Raw genomic sequence first — 19,550 nt, 5'->3', positions numbered from 1 at the left:
ACTCTGTACAGTGCAAAAGGAGAAGCCACCCTCCAGAAATTATACCACAGATGCCAAGCCAAGCCAGCCCAGGGATTATAGCAAAACAGCACCTTCATCCAAGGTCAGTGCTTAATGTTCTTTAGGAGTGCCACTAAGATTAGATGCTTACCCTGTGCCCAGGGAGTGTCCCCATATATAGACAGGGTTGTCTCCACTCCGTGCTTTTATCCAGTCGAAGACATGAAGGGCATCATAGGTCATTCCCCTCTCTGACGGGCTGCCTATTGAGTCACCCCAGCCTGGAACACAAAGAGTCCTGCTGAAAATCGCTCAAACTGCTCAGCAGAGCCAGCCAGCTCCTCCCATGCAGCCCATCTACAGCTGCAAAGGGACCTGGGACTTCACCTGTTCCCTGCACTCTGTTTGTGCACCTCTACTATTTGGGGCTGAAAGCCCTGATTAAGGGCTAATGACTCACAGTCATTTAATCCAGGTAACTGCTGTCTGCCAAGGAGTTTTTGTGGATTTAGTCAACAAAACCAAGGACTGGATCTCAAACACTGCTACAACAGCATTCTTGCACATACCCACATGCAACAACCCAGCTCCCAAACCTTTCCTGTTTTTGCATGCACATAGACCAATTTATAAGTGGAGTCTGACAGCCCCGGATTGGACGCTTAGGGCCAAAACCCAACCGTGTCTCACAGAGCTGTTGCAACATCAGTTTGTCTGTGCTGCTCCATCAGTGCCCTCCAGCAATTTTCCACCCTCCTGACTGTTTTGGCTGCATCCAGCACATCTACACATTGTATGGTCTTAGCAAGCTAGCACCCCACATCCCTTCTAATAAGCAGCCAGAGACACAGCTGCCAGCAGGACAGAAAAACAGGGCAAGCTCCTACAAATAAACCTCTCCCAAGTGTCTTCTTGATAAAAATGCAATGGATTAATTTCTTTCCTGTATCTGCAATGGCAGTACACTGCAGCCAAGGTGAAAAAAGAGCAGAAGATGCCTGACTGCTGGTGCAGAGGTGCAAAGCAGTCATGGCTTCTGCCAAGTATTGTTAGCAAATCATTTACTCTGTCTTATCTCACTTATGAGCTTTTAGAAGGAAGTAAGGGCAAGTTCAGTTCCTTGTGTGACCTCAGGAAAGTCAACTAGATCTTATCCAAAAGGACTACACCTAGGCAAGCCCATCAGCTTCCGTATGTGCACCTGGGGGATGCCTTAAGTGGATGCTGTGACAGCCTGTGTGCCTGGCTCACTCTCTGTTCCTGAGCTCCCAAATACGTGCCCCGTGCATGAGGACACACAGGAGCCAGAGCCCACCCAACTCGACATCAGGAAGCAGTGCTACACAGGAAGACACTGGAAAGAAATTTCTGGAAACTCTTTGAATGAGTGGGAAAAAGAGAAGCAATAATCACACCTAAATAGCTGGCAGCAAGTGTTTGTAAAAGAAGCCCACATACCTCGATAGTCAAATGTCACCACGTGGTACCCGAGGGAGCTGAGAACCTGGAAGGTAGAGAAACACTCAGAAAGCCATTACAGAGCCTTGCACACCAGCCATCCTCTTGCATCGGGCCAAGGTGCAGGGATTCATTTTATAAAATTATTGACATGTTGAATGGCCAATTTACAGCATTTCAATGTAGAAGGCACAGAGCTTTCCAAACCCTAATCATCTCAGCCCACTGGTTTTACTCCGTTTGTTTCCTGGACCTCATATCAGGCTACCTAAGATGTTGATTATCCCTTTAACAGCTTTGACCTTAAGATCTGCAAATATCCTACTGTTACCCCTACAAAGACTTTCATGTTTTCCAGTGAAAGAGTACAACTGCTTCAATTATGTTACTTGAATTGGCATAAATGTAAGCATAACATATAGGAGCCCGTTTCAGAAGGCTTAAACATATAGATCAAAAATGTGCAGTTGCTCTATTATGAATATTTTTTTTATAACCAACGGTAACCCTAACAAAATCTGTTAAAAAGAAGTAAGAACACTCAATGTTAGACCAACTTGCTTGGAAAAAGTGCCTTGGTAAAACCAATACAAGCATTCCAAGCTATCATTGCTTGATATGAACCTAACAGCTCTGTTGTATACAAAAATCAATAAAAAGTTACAAAAGGATTAAAATGTTGCTCTTGTGGGCTATGCATGATACATTATCTTTAAAAAAGCAATATTAGTATTATGATATACTCTAAAGACGAAATACAAAACCAGCACTATTTCTAGTGGTACTGGGACTATTTTACTCTACAAATGAAATGACACCTGTCAGCTGAGCATTACTTGTAGCACAATTTTAAGAGATTACATATATTGGGTAGATTTATAAACAAACATTTCACAACCACTTTGGGGCACACAGTATCAAGTGGAGTTGATACAGACAACTGGCACCTGACTGGAAAGGGAGAGAGCACTTCCCACTAGACAAATTAGATGCTGCAGGATAGCTGTTTCCAACGGAATCACTATATGGCATTTTTATATGTTCACTTACACGTTGAGTTCCCTGACTGGACATGCAGAAGATGAAGTTTCTTCCTGAAAAGTTTGGTTTTTAGCTTTACAATGTGATTTTACTGCTAAGATATATACAACCTCACCTTTCCTAGGCCATTAAAAATTATTTAATCTGTTGAGAGCTCACCTGTCTTCTATACATGTTAGCTATGTGTTGGCTGCATGGAAGGCCTATTAAAAGCACCAGCAAAAAGGACAGCATCCCAAACTGGTTCATTCTGCTGGAATAAACACAAACCTGGAGTTTCTGGAGTGGTTCTGCTAAGCCCATGTGTGTGTTCTCACTGACTGAAAAAGGCAAACTAAGCAGCTTGCCTGGATGCTCTCAGAAGCAAAGAATACCAGACCCAGGAATAGAAACCTTGGGTTTTGGTAAACTGTGCTCTCTGTATATGTACACGCAGAAACACACCAAGTCTGTATATTCTGAGCCACTGCTGCTCCTGTCCATCAAAATCAAAACCAGCTCCTCTGCCTGTCTTGGCCAGCACAAAATGCATTGCAGCAGAGGCTGGTTCCCAGAAAAATGACAAAACAGATCACCATACATGACAGTCTCCTCAACCAATTTTCTGCAACTTAGCTCATCTTTTTTTTCCTAAAGGAAATGAAGTATCACCTGCCTCCTTGGGGTTGCTAAACATTATTTTCTAAGCAATCTGAATTTAAAAGATTTTGCAGCAGGGGATCTTGCATTGAATTGCAATAAAGCTTTATGAGTGCCAACACTGACACAAATTATAAAGAGAAGAAAAATCAGACTCAGACCTCTCTGAAATGAACCAGCAAAAACAATTATTGCTTTTTTAGAAACATGACCAAGAAATTGTGTGTGAGAATTTCAGCTAAAAGAGAGTTTAATAAAATTAATTACCTCAAAAATCGTTAGTGAAAACACTCAAAGCAACTGTGTTCTCACATAACTCACACCATATTGCTACACCTGGGAAATTCACTGGATTTTCTATAAAACCTTCTGCACATGAGATGGCACCAGTCATACAAATGTGCTGTGCCATGAGTAAAGATGAAATCCAGGCTGAATACTCTTAAATGGTACCTTAGATTAATACTAAGCTAATCAATCAAACTGGGGCTGTAATTAAATAAAACTTTTGATTTTTCCCAGAAACTGTGTTGGTTAGCTCAGCTGGAGCTGGCAGTTAACAACAGCAAATAGAAGACCTTTCAAACATCTTTGAAGATGGGAGAAGTATGCTCACAGCTTACAGATCCCTTTTCCCATATATTTAAATCTCTATTTAAAGGACACAGAGCCCCAAGAGCCCTGCACCTGCTGGCAGTGGGCTGTTTGAGCAGTCTTCTCAACTCTGTGCACACCTGATGTGTTAATGCAGCTGTTTGGACAACACAGGCAGCCACCTACCTTGTAAAGCTCCACACGGTGATCTCCTCCTCTGGCAAGAGTGATTGATGAAGAGAAAAGGAGAGGAAAAAAGAAAGAAAAACATAAAACAATCAAACAAAAAGAAACGAATGCAAAAAAACCTCCAAACCAACCACATTTGAGCATTTAAGTTTCCAGAAACGTATTTCCCAATTGCCTCAAGCAATCTAATAAAAACATGCCAAACATGAACACCATAAATGCTTTGTCACAGGCTTCAAGGAGACAGCCAGGCTTCATCGAGGTATGAAGGACATCATTTTGAAGTCAACTTCTCCATTAAATCTTGCCTCACAGTGGGTAAAAATTAACTCTTCAACCCACCCTGCTATCTGCCTTTTCCAAAGTCTGTAATGCACCCGGAACAGTCTGTCCCTTTTTGCTTTGCAAAAATGATCTCTTGCCAGAAGTGCTGCCCCAGCCAGTGGTCCTGACTCTCAAAAGTTTGATGCTCCCAGCAGAAATCATGACATTAAGCCAAGCAGGTGGCCCTTAGATTTTCTCACCTGGCTCCAAGCACAAGGAAAGAAAGGACATGTGCAAAAATGTGAGCAGAGAAAAGCAGAGCTGAACACTGTAAATAAGTCCAGGGGAAGAATCTGCTTTTATTTATAAATAGAAACTGAAACCTAGACAATGGAAAGGAATGTGAATTTACTAAAATTTCAGTATGACATACCTTAAGACATATGCACAACATGACATGGCTAATCCATACTCAAACTTTGGTCTAGTATTGGTATTACAGTAATTCTCACACTCATGAAAACTCTAAAACTTTGATACCATCACTGGCTTGGTCACTGCAGTCTCTAAACCAAAATGCCAAATCTCCCTCTAAGAACACATGCACTTGCCAGCCAAAAGCTGTCAGGTCCAACTGTGCTACAAATTACCTAATGCAGTAAAGAACAGGGCAAGATACAAGGGGTTGCTTTTAAGTGATTGTGAATCATACAAGCCTGAACATGATGATCCATTTGTTTGAAAAGTCACCTTTCACATGCACACATTTGTGCTTTTTCATGCTTTCCTTAAAGTGTAACAGGATTTTTTCCTAAGGGGATCAAGTACACATGGCATTTTTGCCTCAGCCCCAGATCACTCAAGTCAAACCAGGAATGCAGTGCCTTTCACTCATGGTTAACGCAGCAGGTAAAGCAGTCCTTGGACACACAACTGAATGTGCAGCACAGAAACAAACATACAGTGATACACATTAAATCTGAAATGGCAATGCCAAGACACCTCCAGCTCCTCCAGTGCACAGAGTGAAATGTGAAATACGTAACTGATCCCTAGTTCAGTCCTTTATCTCAGGAGCACTTGGGGGAGTTGAGAAGGAAATCTAATCAATACACACACAGCAGAGATACCGGCCCCAAGTCTCCACCATTAAGCTGCAGAATAGCTTCCCTTTGTATCATTTGCCACACCAAATAAAGGCAAAAGCAAAAAAAAACCAAAGTGAAGAAATATCTGAAAAACAATACTACAATTTGATTAAATCTTGCAGTGCATCAGCACAAGAAGGCAAGGGCAGTTTTGAAAAAACCCATCTGCTCATGCATTTCCTGGGTTGCAGCACACATCTTCTACACCGTGCCCTTGTACCAAGAAAAGCACACTGCTGAGACAAGAACTTGTGTGAAAAATGTTCTTGTGATGTAGAGGCTAGCAAACCTTCACTACCAACACAGCTAAAACAGTTTTAGTTTACATCATGGAACTTGTTTTCCTGCAATGTTGCTGCTCTTGCAGAGAATCTATGGGCTGACATCAGCTTCAAAAGAACATGCAATCAAGAAAAAACATCCCAAGAACTGACACTCCAAATTCAGCATGGGGTTGATACTCTTTTGTAAAATGAATATTTTTAAGAGAAAAACCGTGTTCTAATAAACTAACAAAAGCACCGTAACATGTGGAGAGGTGGCAGGAAGAATATGATCCTGAGAAATATCTTCACACTGCATTAATGGTTTTTAGCATCCAGCAACAAAGTACAGAGAACTAACCTACAACTTTAGCCAGTAAACAGTCAACTATAAATTTTCAAATTTTAGAAGTGCTCCTGGTCCAGACAAATGTCCTGGACAGATGCAATAATGAAACAAGATCAGCACATGACCTTCCTCTTTCCTTCTGATTTCCCTTCCTCAGAATGTGTTAATTACAAAAATAAACACACAAAAGGAACTGGAAGGTTTATTTAATGCCTGTGAGTCACATATACAGAAGCACTAATACCATCCCATGTCTCAATTCAGAGACTACTACACTGAAAAGAAGTACTTCTCATCACCTGATTTAGGAAGGGTCACAACCTCCTGGCTTCTAGCAGTGGATACAAGGTAAACTATAATATCAGGTATCTCTGATAACTGCAATAAATCTATTCCCACATTCAATAAATGGAGAGGGATCATTCCATAAAACATATGTGCCTTCTTTTAAAAGGAGAAGCACCAAACTAATTTTAGATTTTATTTCAGTTTTAATCATAGAATAGTTTGGGTTGGAAGAGACTTTTAAAGGCCATCTAGTCCAAATCCCCTGCAACCAGCAGGGACATCTTCAGTTAGATCAGTTTGCTCAGACCCCCATCCAGCCTGACCATGAATGTTTCCAGGAATGGGGCATCTGCCACCTCTCTGGGCAACCTGTTCCAGTGTTTGACCACCACCCTCATTGCAAACAACTTCTTCCCTGTATCCAGCCTAAATCGACCCTCATTTAGTTTAAAGCCATTTTCCCTTGTCCTATCACTACAGCCCCAAAAGAGTTTTTCTGTCTTTCTCAATGTGCTGAAGCTGTGACAAGCCAGGAAAACACAACCTGAAACAAAGCCATCAGTGTTTTGTGGCTCACCTTGTTCCTGCATTGCCGTGCAGGTAAAGGATTACAGGATGGCTGGAGCCCAAAGCTTCTTCAAACCACAGCTGGTCCTTCCCTCGGGCATTCTTCCACAAGGCTGCAGGGACCGTGTGCCTGTGCACAGAAGGAAAATTTACACTGTCCTGCTGCTACTCAACACTGAAGTGTCTGCCACTTGAATTCTGAGATTTTCTGTTCAACTCCTTCACTCAGGATTACACACCTCACACACACTTTTCATAAAACTGTCCTGATTAGCTGACAAATGATCACATTGAAAAGGCAGTGGCTACAATTCTTTGTACATTTTCACCTCCCATCACCATTGCCCTCAAAACTTAGGGCTGTCTGTGCAAGGCATCAAACTTCAAAGGCACAATTACTGAACTTCCTGCTGCTCTGGGAAAAGAATTGCAGTTCCTCAGCTTTCATGGCACTTAATTACTTCAATTAACATACTTATATATCATAAACAAGATTCGCTGCTACGTCAGCAGATGTTCAGAATAATCAAAGGCAGTTGGGCTCAGAAAGAATGTGTAGAGAGTAAGAGGCATATCTGACTACAGCCAATCTGAGAAAAAGGGGGAGCCCAGGCTCTGAGGAGATGATCATGTGTTTTGTTTTCAGGCACAAGGTTCTTGAAGGTGTAACATTTTATCTGAAAAAGTTACAATCTACAAGAGGCAGGAATTTTTAACTCACAGCAGTTCTTCTGTAGATAAGGCACCTAGGTGGCCTGCAAGAAAGAGTTCAACACTGGTGGAGGAATGACAGAGAAATGACAGACTGAACAGAAGGTAGGCAATTAAACTGGGTAATTAGAATACAAACAAAGCAAGTACATGCCCATAACCATCTCAGTTGTTGAGAAGGGGGCTGGCTTACAGCCCTCAGAAGTAACTTAAGCACCCACATGCCTTTTTATCTGAAAGGCAGACAAACTTGCACCTACCACACAGATCCTCCCCGGATGTAAAGCTCAGAGGACAAACTAACAGGGAGAAAGCAACGTAAAAATTCTACTTGTTTGCATGCAGTCAGCAGACACCAAGATCTTGAAGAGGTAAAGAGTCTCAGTAACTGTGAAACTCAAAAATTCTTCAGCTGTTCTGTCCCAAGACTTTTGCAAACTTACAAACAAAGCAGGCTGAGGATTTTGTTTCACAAATGTACCAAACACAAGACCGTGCACTGGCTTTTGAAAGCAAGGTTCTAAACTTTTGTGAAAATCTTCCATACATATCAAGGCAAATGAGAGCCTCTGAATTGCTACCACAAGCTGGCAGTTCTGTTTTAGCAAAGATACACAGTACAGCCTCAAGGAAAACAAAGTACAAACACCAAAACTGCAATAAAAACTTATTTTACAGCTTTGCAAGTAGAATTTTAATTGTCCAGGTGAAGAATCAAACAACTATTTATCAGCCTATCCTGGACAGACTGAAGTTTTCAAGTTTCTAAACATGACTTTCACTAAAACTTACTTAGAGGAAAGAAGTTGTCCTAATTATAAGAATATCTCTATCCCATTTAAAGGTTATATACTCTGTGAAGAGAGAATCTCTACTGCATTAAAGGACACATCTAATTTGCACACACAACTGCACACTCCAAATCCTGCACTTCACAGATTGAACATCACTGTCTCTTTTAAGGGAACACCCCCTTCCCTCTGTTCCAGACAGGATTCAGGGTAACAAGGAGCTAAAATGAGTTGTCCCTACCTGGGCCCAGAAAATCATCTTTGTGAGAAAGAAATGACAAATGAGCTCTGACACTGTCACTTGTTTTGTGAAGAGAGTAAACTGTGTGTTCCGTTCTCACCCACTCTCCAAATCTTACATATGTTTTATGAACTGAATTTTCCTCCTCCTACTCTGAACACTTTGATCTGTTTTCCTATCTTCCCCCACATGTATTTTGCAAAACAAAATATGAATCAGAATTGAATGACAAAATGTCTAACTGCATGGGTCCGGTCTGATCTGGAGGTAGGATCTTTGTAGTGATGCAGACCTGTAACCTTTATGATTCCAAATTTTGACGTTTCTCTGAATGCACAGGTTGTCTGAATGTGTTTTGTACATTACTGATCCAAGCTCAGATGAGCCCCAGAGATTTGCATACTTTCCAACATGAACTCGGTCACTTGGCAGAGGAAAATACAAACATCCACAAATGAGAGCATGCACAGCAAAAAGACTGAATAGGCAACACCAAGAACAAAAAGAAAGATAAAGATGCATAGCACATACTGCACAGAACTGGATTCCTTACCAGACTCCAATGGTTACATCCTCCTCTGGCTGCAAGTAATAATTACAGGTGTGGTTTAAACCTTGATCCTGTGGTCTTTTCAAGTCAATGAAATATGGGACCCTCACTGAAATTAAAAAAAATAAAAAGGAGAAATATTTTAATTTTTACCTTTATTTTCTTACAAAAACTTGTTTCACCAAGGCAGTGGAGAGATCTGCTGTCTAGGAAGACCATTTTGTGTAGAAGGATGAATTTGCTAAAGCAGTGATTTAAAACATGAACAGCAAAGACTGCAAGGTAAGAAGACACAGGCAACCACCAGAAAAATAGGGAACAGGCTAAAATTAAGAGAAGGTAGGGGAGACAGACAAAGCTTCATTTGACAAACATTTAACCATCTCTGTCCAGTCTGCTTCATAAATCTCTGCTGCATCAGTGGCGTGGGTTAGCTGATATGGGTTCAGTCTTTTCCCATAAAATGGAGCTCCACTACAGCAAAACCAGGAAATCTGTCTCCTTGACATTTAGTGGTACAGCAATTAACACACAAAAATTAACAAGCTTTTATGCTAGTGACACAAAAAGAAATACTGATAATGGTGACAGTCAAATCTCACTTCACCAACCCTCTAAAAAATCATTAAACTTGACACAAACATAAAAACCAATGCAGACAACAGCCAATGTTAACTTGACAAATGTGGACCCTCAGACTGCCAACTCCTCTGTGCCTTTGTGGTGGTTTAACATCAGCCAGAAATTCAGGCCTTGGATCCTTTGTATCCCCAACTCCAGAACCCCAGGAGTTGCCCTTGAGTCTCTCCAGGTTCCTTTTGCCAGAGACTCCAGGAAGGACCATTCTCCCCAGCAGCAGCGCACTTTTTTTACATCCTGTCCTGTTCTAACTGGCCCAAGGGCTACTATGTGGGCAGTCTTCTGTTTGATCTGTTAAAAAACTTGCTGCTGTTCAGAGCCCCACTTGAAATTATTCTTCTTCTATATCACAAGATAGAGAGGGCTTAGAGTCTGGCTGTCCTCTGGGATATACATGCTCCAAAAACCCAAAGCTCCTGTGTTTCCTTCTTGCTGGTCGGTGGGGATATGGCTGCTATTCTGTTGACCATGTTCATTGGAATCTGATGACATCCCATCTTGCCATTTCACCCCTAAAAACTTAATTTCTTGGGCAGGTCCCTTGACCTTACTTTGTTTTGTGGCAAAGCTGGACTTCAGGAGGATCTGGATTATTTTCTCCCTTTTCTCAAAAACCTCCTCTGCTGTATTGTCCCAAATGATGAAGTCATCAATGTACTGCAGATGTTCTGGAGCTGCATCCTTTTCCAGTGCAGTCTGGATCTGTCCATGGCAGATGGTGGGACTGTATTTCCACACCTGAGGCAGTAGTTTCCAGGTGTACACACCTCTCCAAGTAAAGGCAAACTGTGGCCTCCACTCTGCTACTGAAGGAATGAAGAAAATTGCATTATGGTGGCACCACTGACATTTTACCACCATGCAGGTGAAACCACAGGGTACCTCATGGTGTGACCCCTCTCTCTCAAGCAGAGAAGTGCCTTCTCACAGTAACAGAGACTCTGGTCTGTATTGGCAGGACATGGGACAGTTCCTCCTTGAATTGCTGGTGGCCCTCTTTAATTTCTTCTTTAATTTAAATTTTTTAATTCCTTGGACAGTCTTTCCGTGGATGAGACACAGGTCCATACCAGGGAGGAGATGGTTTCTTCATATGGCTGGAGTTTGGAGACCAAACTGTCCACTTTTTAGTCTCCTCTTTTCTACCACGTCAGTACCAATGAGCTGACACATAACACTGCCATGATCCACAGGAACTTCCAACACGTGGTTTGTGCACACTGGATGTCATCTGGGTTTACACAGGACTGCTCCTTTGAATCCTTACAGATCACCTCCAGCACAGCTGATTCTCTCAGGTACTGGATACCTTGCTCCATGGTGTTCCACTTCTCTTGGTGCACTAAAAGGTCATCCTTGCAAAGATATCTTTCCCTCATGCTTGACAGGAGCCATTTCCAGAGGCTGAGTGTTTCTGGTCTTTTCCCAATCCCCAGCCAAGGCCTGCATCCTGGGACAGGAGCCCCAATTGCTTGGCTTCCTTGGAGCAGCCAGGTAACCAGGGACTCACCTCACAGCTCAACTGGGTATAGGGATCAGGTGATTATCTCTGGCCCTGCCTCTTCCTCTAGTTGTGAGGGTCCTGCTTTTTTTTTCTTCATCGCTCACTACACAAACTGATCTGGTCTTGAATTTCTTGTTCTGTACAGGGCCGACTGCTCCTGGCACAGCTTCAGCTCTGGTTCAGCTGCAGTTTGAGCAGCCACGGTGCCTGCTGCTCTGCTTTCCTTCCCCTCCCCCTGAGGATGCTGTCCAGTAATGAGCAGAGTCCAATAATCAGCAGCCAGGGCCCAACACATTGAAGGAATTTCCCCCTCTTTGGAACTGACATGGTGATTTTCTTCTAAATATTGTGCCACTTTACCAAGGTCTTGTATTTGTTCAGGGGTGAACTTCCAAAACCACCGGGGCAAAGCTGGTCCATCTTCTCCCACTCTCCATGCTACTCATGACTCTCCACCTGCAGGGCAGGTTTCTGGACAATTTCTCTAGAAATCTCTGCTCTGACTCTAAACAGAGAGCCTACTCTAAACAGTAGACCATACGGAGGAAACCTTGCAAACACAGCAACAAGAACATGCTGCAGGACAATTATTTTGGTCACTTGTGAATGAGCAGAGGAAGGGGCTTCAGTGAGACCTAACAAAGCTCTGCAAAAGCAGAATCACTGAAACCTGCACTGTTCAGGTTATGTAGCTGTCAGTTCTGACAATCAAAGCACAAGAGCTGCCCTGCACATGTGCACACTTCACAGCAACCACAATCCAAGGTGTGAGAACACGCAAAGCATTCAGTCAAAATTAGCAAAGTTATATAAAAAACAAGGTATCCATAGTTGGTCCCTTTAGCTTCCACAATCAGAGGAAGATATTTTTCATAACTTCATTACAAAATATAAGCAAGGTTTAAATGCAAAATTAGATTGCTGGATTTAATTTCACTTGCTTGCTGTGTATTCATGCAACTGTGTGGAACCCTTCAGAAAAACACACCTGACACATTGCACAGTATTCCTGAAGGAAAACTCTTTTGGCTGAAAATTGGCTTCAGTTTGGTCACTCTATTTATATAAAGACACGCTACAGCAACCACCAGGGCCACAGAGAATGCTTTCCAAGCCACAGTCTGGGGAAGTTTACAACCCGTCAAACTTCGTGTCCTTGACAAGCTGTTCACGTGGAGGGTGAAAGTAACGGCAAACAAATGAAAGACAAGCACACTCTTCCCCTTGTCCCCTCACCCACCCACCCAACTGAGTCACTTACCAAAGTTTAGGAAGACCAGCTTTGCCTGAATAGCAGGGCAAAGTTTTACTAGAAACGGGATGGCTATGTACATTCCCAGCAACCAGAGTATCAACTTCCTCAATCGAAACCATAATCCATATCGCCTGTATAAAAGAAAAATAAAAAGAGCTGAACACAGCAGATTTTTTTATGGAGCAATTTTCACAACAATCTGTGTGCTTGGTGTTTTTTTAAATCCGGTCATTTATACTTTAAACAAAACCTAATTTTAAACAGCTTGTGTAGCTTCAGTTGTTTGAGAGAAGCAGAAGTAACCAAAATACCAGCTGATGACATACAGCTTAGAAAAAGGGAATAGAAACTCCCTACTGATTACATTTTAAAAGACTCTGTAACAAGAGCTTTTTTTTCCTGCTAACTTAACAGATTTCAGAACCTCCAGAATGCATATCACATGTTCATCTCCAAAAAGTAGCCCAACCATACTTCCCATTTAGATCACTATCAGATTTTGTTCTGTTAGGTTTTCACATATTTTGTGGAACTGTGTGTAATGAGACTGATAAAGTTACACATGATCTCATGTACAGACAGGAACAGACATTCTGCCTTGTCCAGCTAAAAGGGTCCATACCTCTCAATGCCCTGGAAAGCAAGCCTAAGTTATAAAATTCATAATCTGGAGCATTATTCTCTAATAATTGCCCCAACATTATATCTTGATTTTCTCTTGAGTATTCTGATTAGGAAGAACAAGCTACAGAAAAAATACTAACCAACAGAAACAAACAAACAAACAATCAAGTAACACACAGCAGCTAGTTACGCGATGTATCTCAAAATTCCCTTTATTGTATCAGAATAACTACCAAACACACATTCATATGTATGTCTATATATGCCCATATGTTTACATGAAGGTGTACTTGTAATGGTTTAGTTAACCAACATCTCATGTGCACTGAGGTTTCTCAACCAGCCCTGCAATCAAGAACTAAAATCCACCCTTCAGGCAACACAATTTCTGTTGCTTTTCAGCAGACAGTCCTGAGCAAGAATCATGTTCCATGCCAGTGAGCAAACAGTTCTCAGTATTGAGATCTGCAGGCAGCTGAAATCAGAGAACAATTTTCCCAAAAGGCATGAAATTATTAATCTCCCATTGGAAATTCTTGGAGCTGACACACTAAACTTGCTCTAAACTAGTGCTAAGAGGGTTTAGCCACTGTCAGCTAGTTGAAATTGTCAAATAGAAAGCCTAAAGAACAGGTTTTTACACATTTGTACAAGAATAATGAGCATACACATGGAACTGGGATGGAAATAATGCACCAAAATTTTCAAAATCTCGTTGGCTTTTGTGGTCCAAAAGCCAAGGCTCTCAGGAACTGTTTTCCAGCACAGCAACAAAGGAGACATTCCAATCTCCCCCGCTCTGCTAAGTTTATGGCATGACTGCTAAGGTGCTCACAGGGAAGAGGCTATCCTCTCATTCATCCAAAACCTGCCTTCACCACACTACTACTACCTGCCTACAAGTGTCTATCTGCCTCTTCTAACCCTGGCACCACATTCTAGACTCCAGAAACATGTAGTACCAAAATTAAAGCCCTTTTCTTCACAAGCTAAAGCAACTGTCACTTTCCAAGAGGGGCAAAAGCGTATTACTAAGACACTGTCACCCTGCTGTGGCTGCAACATGCCCACGTTCAAAGGTTCAACACATTTTTATACTTCCCACAGCAAATTTGACAATGAAGAGGCAAAGAACTCCATCAAGGCTTCCAGTGACATTTCCACACCTCAATCCCAGTTTCCTAAAGTAAGAAATGCAGAAACAGCAAAGGACTAGCAGAGGAAATTATACAAAACAGGGGCTTTAGAAGAACATTAGTGAGTACCAAAGCCTCGGACCAACCAACCTATGCTCACAACTTTGGGCAAAAAAACCCACACAACATTTTGTTTGGGCTAATCACTGAGCTGATCATTGGTCCCTACTCTCAGATTAAGCCAAGCTTTCCACAGCCACCCTTACATCAGCACCTACCACCTATTTTCATAGCTGGAATGGATTTGTGGAAGACAAAGGGAGACCACTAAAGGATAGCTGACATTTAACTGCTGAGCAGTTGAAATCTAACTTAGCTCTCTTCAATGAGAAAAGCGTGGTTTTGTTAAACATTTTGTCTAGTTATTCTTTCACTTAGATCTACTCCCATTCACCTCTCCCTACTGGCAAAAAGGGAGTAGTTAAAGCTACTAATTTTGGAGTGTCCATGCCTTCAATTGTCTTAAACCAAGACACTCGGCCCTCACCACCTTCCCAGTAAGGAAGAGCAGCCAGGCAAGATGGGGCTTTCTAGCAAGTTTTCTTGCCTGGGGCCTAGATCCTGCTGCAGCCAAAAAGAGCTCTCCCAGGGGAATTCTGCATATGCCAGGATTTCACTTCTACAGAATAAATACCATATTCACTTAAGAAGACAATAGAGCCAGGTCTTAACTCCTCCAGGCACAACCAGAGCACATCAAAAGAGGGGCTCTTCAGAGACCTGGGTGGCAAAGTACTTCTCATGGCCCAGCCACAAGCTGGAACCAGGAGCAGAAGACACTGAGGAGGATATCCAAGTAACGCTCTCACTGCTCAGCAATGATTCCAGTTTCTCCTTTTTGGAGACTGAACTGAGGCATCCCTTTCTTTGCTCCCATGCCCCATGTCAGATGCTAATCAGCAACATGACATTTACACCTCATCTCCAGGGAGATGTCTACTTACAATGTAACCAGGGCAAAGCTTCTATCCACCAGACAGCTTTTCCCCTGATAAATCCAAGAATATACACTGAAGTACAGACATTATGAAATTATCAGGTAAATCTTCAGTGAGCAGTTTAGCTAAATTAAACTCCTCTTGCTTGGTAGAAAAGCTATTTCAGGAAATATATGCCCTGCAAAAGGAAATTTTGGTGTACTCATGTGAAAGCAACATACTTGTCACCAGCTTTTCACCAGAAAACTCAGCAGGTCTTAGTTGGAAAATACAAGTGATGTAGAAAATATGCAGCTGCAAACTGAAGATATCTAAGAATATCAGAAATTGATTTCCTGGAACAATCAAAGCAACATCTAAGAAAACCTCAAAACAACAAAACACCTCACACAACACAGAACACCTAACCCCAAGTCAGCCCAAAATAAAACAAAATCCCTGACACCACATTTTCCCCCCTGCATTTACCAAAGGCTTTTGCCCAACATCTGTCCAAACACAGGCAAAACACGAAGGAGTTTTTGCTTCATGCACTTTCCTGAAGTGAACATGGAAAAGTACATTCCCTCTCCAGACGTACCTAAGTCTGACAGAAGGAAGTCTTCCCTTGGAAGTGTGACAGAAGGTTTTCCTGGTAACTTACACCTGGATGAAGGTCCTACATTCACCCAGAACAAGCACATTTTACATTTGGGCACAGTGTATCTTGCTGGTGAGGAGAAGCTGGGAGTCCTCTCATGACAGCTTCTCCTGAGAGCTGCCCCCTCCTCTCAGGCAAACTTGGGAGGTTTCATGAACAAAGTCCAATCACCCCAATCCTGTGGCATACTCTTGCATCCAGATTCAGATTAAAATAATTTCTGCTGCAGATCATCTGAATCATTTCTACACCAGGAGTGTTTCCATTAGCATCTCCTGATCAGATGTGCTACCAGGGTGAAAGGGCAGGCCAAGGGTGAAACAAGAGACTAAAACTGATCCCATCAGAGCTGCAGCGGAGCAAGGATAACATTTATCAGAAAAACACACAGGCTGTGCTTGCAGTCCCAAAAGCATCTATAGACAAACACACCCACAGCCCATGTGCCCTTTGTGATTTGCCTGGGGCAAGAGTGAAACAAAATGTCCACAGACACCAGAGTATGAGGCTCTCTGCTCAGTGAATGTTGTCACTCTGACTTGATCTGGAGTCCCTCATGTCCTCAGCTCTTCAAACTGCAAACCAGCACTGGTCTCTCAGCAGGAACTCGGAGCACAGGATGTGGAAAGCCAAGACCTTGATCACACAAGGTACCTCCTGATCACCAGGTGACAGAAGTGACTTTATGGGTGGTAGAGGAAAAAAGAAATATATGGCATAACAAGAACACATCCCCCCACTTTACTAACAGAAAACATATTTTTAAAAAAAATTAATACATTTGTTCCCTCAGCTGAGGATCAAGAGCATAAAATCAGGAGGTAGATATACACATGAGCAAAAGATTCAAAAAAATGAGGGCCAAAGGCAATTTAAGGGACTGGGATGATTTTTGGGGGGTCAACAGAGTTGTAGACAAAACAACCTATTCTACACCTTGGAAACTGCAGTGGAGTCCCAAGTCAAACAGGAGCACAAAGAAACAATACAGCAGCCATGCAAAAGGCAGGACAGTCTGGACATCAGGCCCCTGGCAAGCCTTCCAGCTTTCCTTGCTAGCCTTGCTTTGAACAAGAGATGGTTTCTAGCCCAGGTAGGATCATTAAGAGCACTCATCTTCCTTTCCTGCACAAAGCCTGGGCAGAGGTGCTGCACAGGGCTTCTCCTTGCAGGCCCTGAAGGATCATCCAATCTCTTTTTCCTCTGCCACCTGAGCCACCCAGTCCAATTAAGCTTTCATTTTATTTCACTTGTTCCTTGTCAAAAAGTTAAAAAACTAAGAAACCTATTAGCCTTTCAGCTGTGTGAACGCACAGAGACAGCCTCTCAGCTCCTGAATTTGAGTTCTCAGGCTCTCCTCTCCATTTGGACTTGGTACCAGCAGCTTTTGGACAGCTTGAGCAGCAACACTCAATTTTCCACTACAAGATTAATGTGAGTTCTTTACAGGTTTGCTGAAAAACCTGCTTTATGTGCAGTTCAATGCAATCTGAAAAGATGCTCATATCCAGGGGTTTACCCTCTCCTGGATTCTGCATAGTGAACAAACCTGCATGGGCAAACAGGCAATCACATGACTCATTTTGGGCTATTCTGGGCACTGCTGTATAGAATTCTCAATGAAATCTGCAGCCAACTCTTAATTCTGCTTCACTGTAGGTACTCTGTAGAGAAAAGGGAAGTTGAATTATAGAAAATTCATCCAATCCTGAAAACACATCTTTGACTGAAAGCCAGTGGAAACAGTAGTATTTGCCAGAACTCTTAGCGTCTGAGTTACTGATCCGTCCCTTTGGCACTTTTAACAGGATGAGTTCACTGTGAAACATCACAAAGAGAGAAATCAAATCCTCCAAACACATCTTCCTATTCTAGGGATTAAGAAAACATCTAAAAAAAAAGTCAAACCCCAATCCTGGAAACAAGACACAAATATAAAGGCATTGTTCTTTCCCCCCCCCACCCCCAACTTGTTTCACAAAACAACTGAAAATATCATGTACAAAAACTGCATGGTAAACTGCATTCTCAGAGAATTTTAGTTTCAACCAGCTCCTGAAAACTTTTGCCCTTGGAAAGATCTGGAAAATGAAAAAAAAATTAGCTCTACTAGATTCCTTCACCATCTATTACCAAAAGTTCCTTAAAATTTTGAACCTTTGCTCTATCTGAAGAAATATTCTAGTCTCCCCTTCAAAAACTAAACTGCAATGTAGCACTACCCCACCAGAAAGGAGGCTGGGGGTGCACAAGAAGATGGCAGGGGACACAGCTGGAACTGCTGACCCCAACTGACCAAAGGGATATTCCAGACCATATGGCATCATGGATCAGCATACACAGCTGGGGAAAGAAGTAGGAAAGGAGGGATATTCAGAGTGATGGTGCTTGTTTTCCTAAATAATCACTGGATTACTTAGGAAAACACCTACTTGTCTTAAAATGTGATTATTCCAAGCAGCTGCATGGTACTGAGGCAACAGCTGAGGCTAAACACAAGTATCACTTATTCAAAATAATGAAGGTACTCTATTGCACAGAGCCATGCAGAATATATTTTTATAAGGATGAAGGACTCAGCAATTTTGCAGGCATCCAGCAGTGGAATAAATTGTTACTGACACATGCCATGTCTGTGAAAGAAACAATTTGCTTTTTTGATGTTTCAAAAGACAATCTGATCTTTCAGCTATTGGGACACGGTAGGAAAGTCTTATTTGTTCTTTGACAGCTTCTCTAATTCAAGTACAAATCCATCTGCATGTAAACCCAAATACTGAGAGTTGTTGGATCTGTTGTGTGGAAGTATCAGTCAATTAATACAAGGTATACTACTATTCTATGGCATCAAAGGTACAGAAGATGCAACAGGCAAATTTATACCTTGTCCTACCACTCTCATCACTGTGGCATCCAAAATGTTCATCACTTGACTTAAAATAATTTGAAATCAGGGACTGTTTTAGTCATGTCACAGATATATGAACAGCAAAGAGGCTACAGAAGATCCCAAGAAAATCCCAGAAGATCCCAGTCCCTTCTCCTCATCCTAGAAAAGACACGCTACCTTACACAGCTGTCTGCTTAATTCCTCCCACAAACACTTGTCAAACTGTGACAGCCCACACTTCATGAACTCCCTCTGGTGACCCAGAGCTGAGCTGAATGGACTAAAGATTGCTAGCTTCATGCAACAAATCAGGCAAATGATTTTTCACAGGAAAAAAACAATGCTACCAGAATACATAGAAGCTGAATAATTTGCCCACAAGGCAGAGACAGAAAAAGCTACCCAAATCTCAAAATCTGGCTAAAGCTACTAAATATTCCTATTTGTATCAATGGAAAAGTGGGAGAGAGAGGTGAATAAAACACTAAGCAAACCTTCTTAAATATTTGCCTTAAAAGCTAGGATGAAGCAAAGTATTCAAGCCTCCATCAGCAGAGATGCAGCTCAGGAAAAGCTACAGCACTCCACAGTCTGACTGTACCCAGAAGCAAAGATTTGGGATGTTCTGCCATTTCTCTTTAAATTAAAAGACAATCTAACAGGAATAATGGGCTTAATAAGGTGGGGGAAAGGCAACAAATTTAAAGCCTATGAGTTTGCACTTAAAAAAAATTAAAATATTATAGAAGATAAAAGGAAAGCAAAGCTGAG

At 42.0% G+C, this 19,550-nt stretch overlaps 1 protein-coding gene across 1 annotated transcript in view; it reads right to left on the bottom strand.

Moving 5' to 3' along the window:
- The window catches only part of ABHD12 (abhydrolase domain containing 12, lysophospholipase), a 37,834-nt gene that overhangs the window by 5,694 nt on the left and 12,590 nt on the right, over positions 1-19,550 (bottom strand). The window contains exons 2-7 of the mRNA XM_005533007.3: positions 12,498-12,622; positions 9,097-9,202; positions 6,811-6,930; positions 3,919-3,949; positions 1,459-1,504; positions 152-281 (exon numbers count right to left, since the gene is read on the bottom strand). Coding sequence (XP_005533064.2) covers positions 152-281; positions 1,459-1,504; positions 3,919-3,949; positions 6,811-6,930; positions 9,097-9,202; positions 12,498-12,622 — 558 coding nt within the window. The remainder of the gene's footprint in view (positions 1-151; positions 282-1,458; positions 1,505-3,918; positions 3,950-6,810; positions 6,931-9,096; positions 9,203-12,497; positions 12,623-19,550) is intronic.

This window comes from Pseudopodoces humilis, chromosome 3, assembly GCF_049639895.1.
Source record: "Pseudopodoces humilis isolate 2021_Gansu_Grassland_sample_001 chromosome 3, ASM4963989v1, whole genome shotgun sequence".
Taxonomy (NCBI): Eukaryota; Metazoa; Chordata; class Aves; order Passeriformes; family Paridae; genus Pseudopodoces; species Pseudopodoces humilis.
Note: the sequence above shows the minus strand (reverse complement) of the source record. Positions and strands in the feature narration are given on the sequence as shown.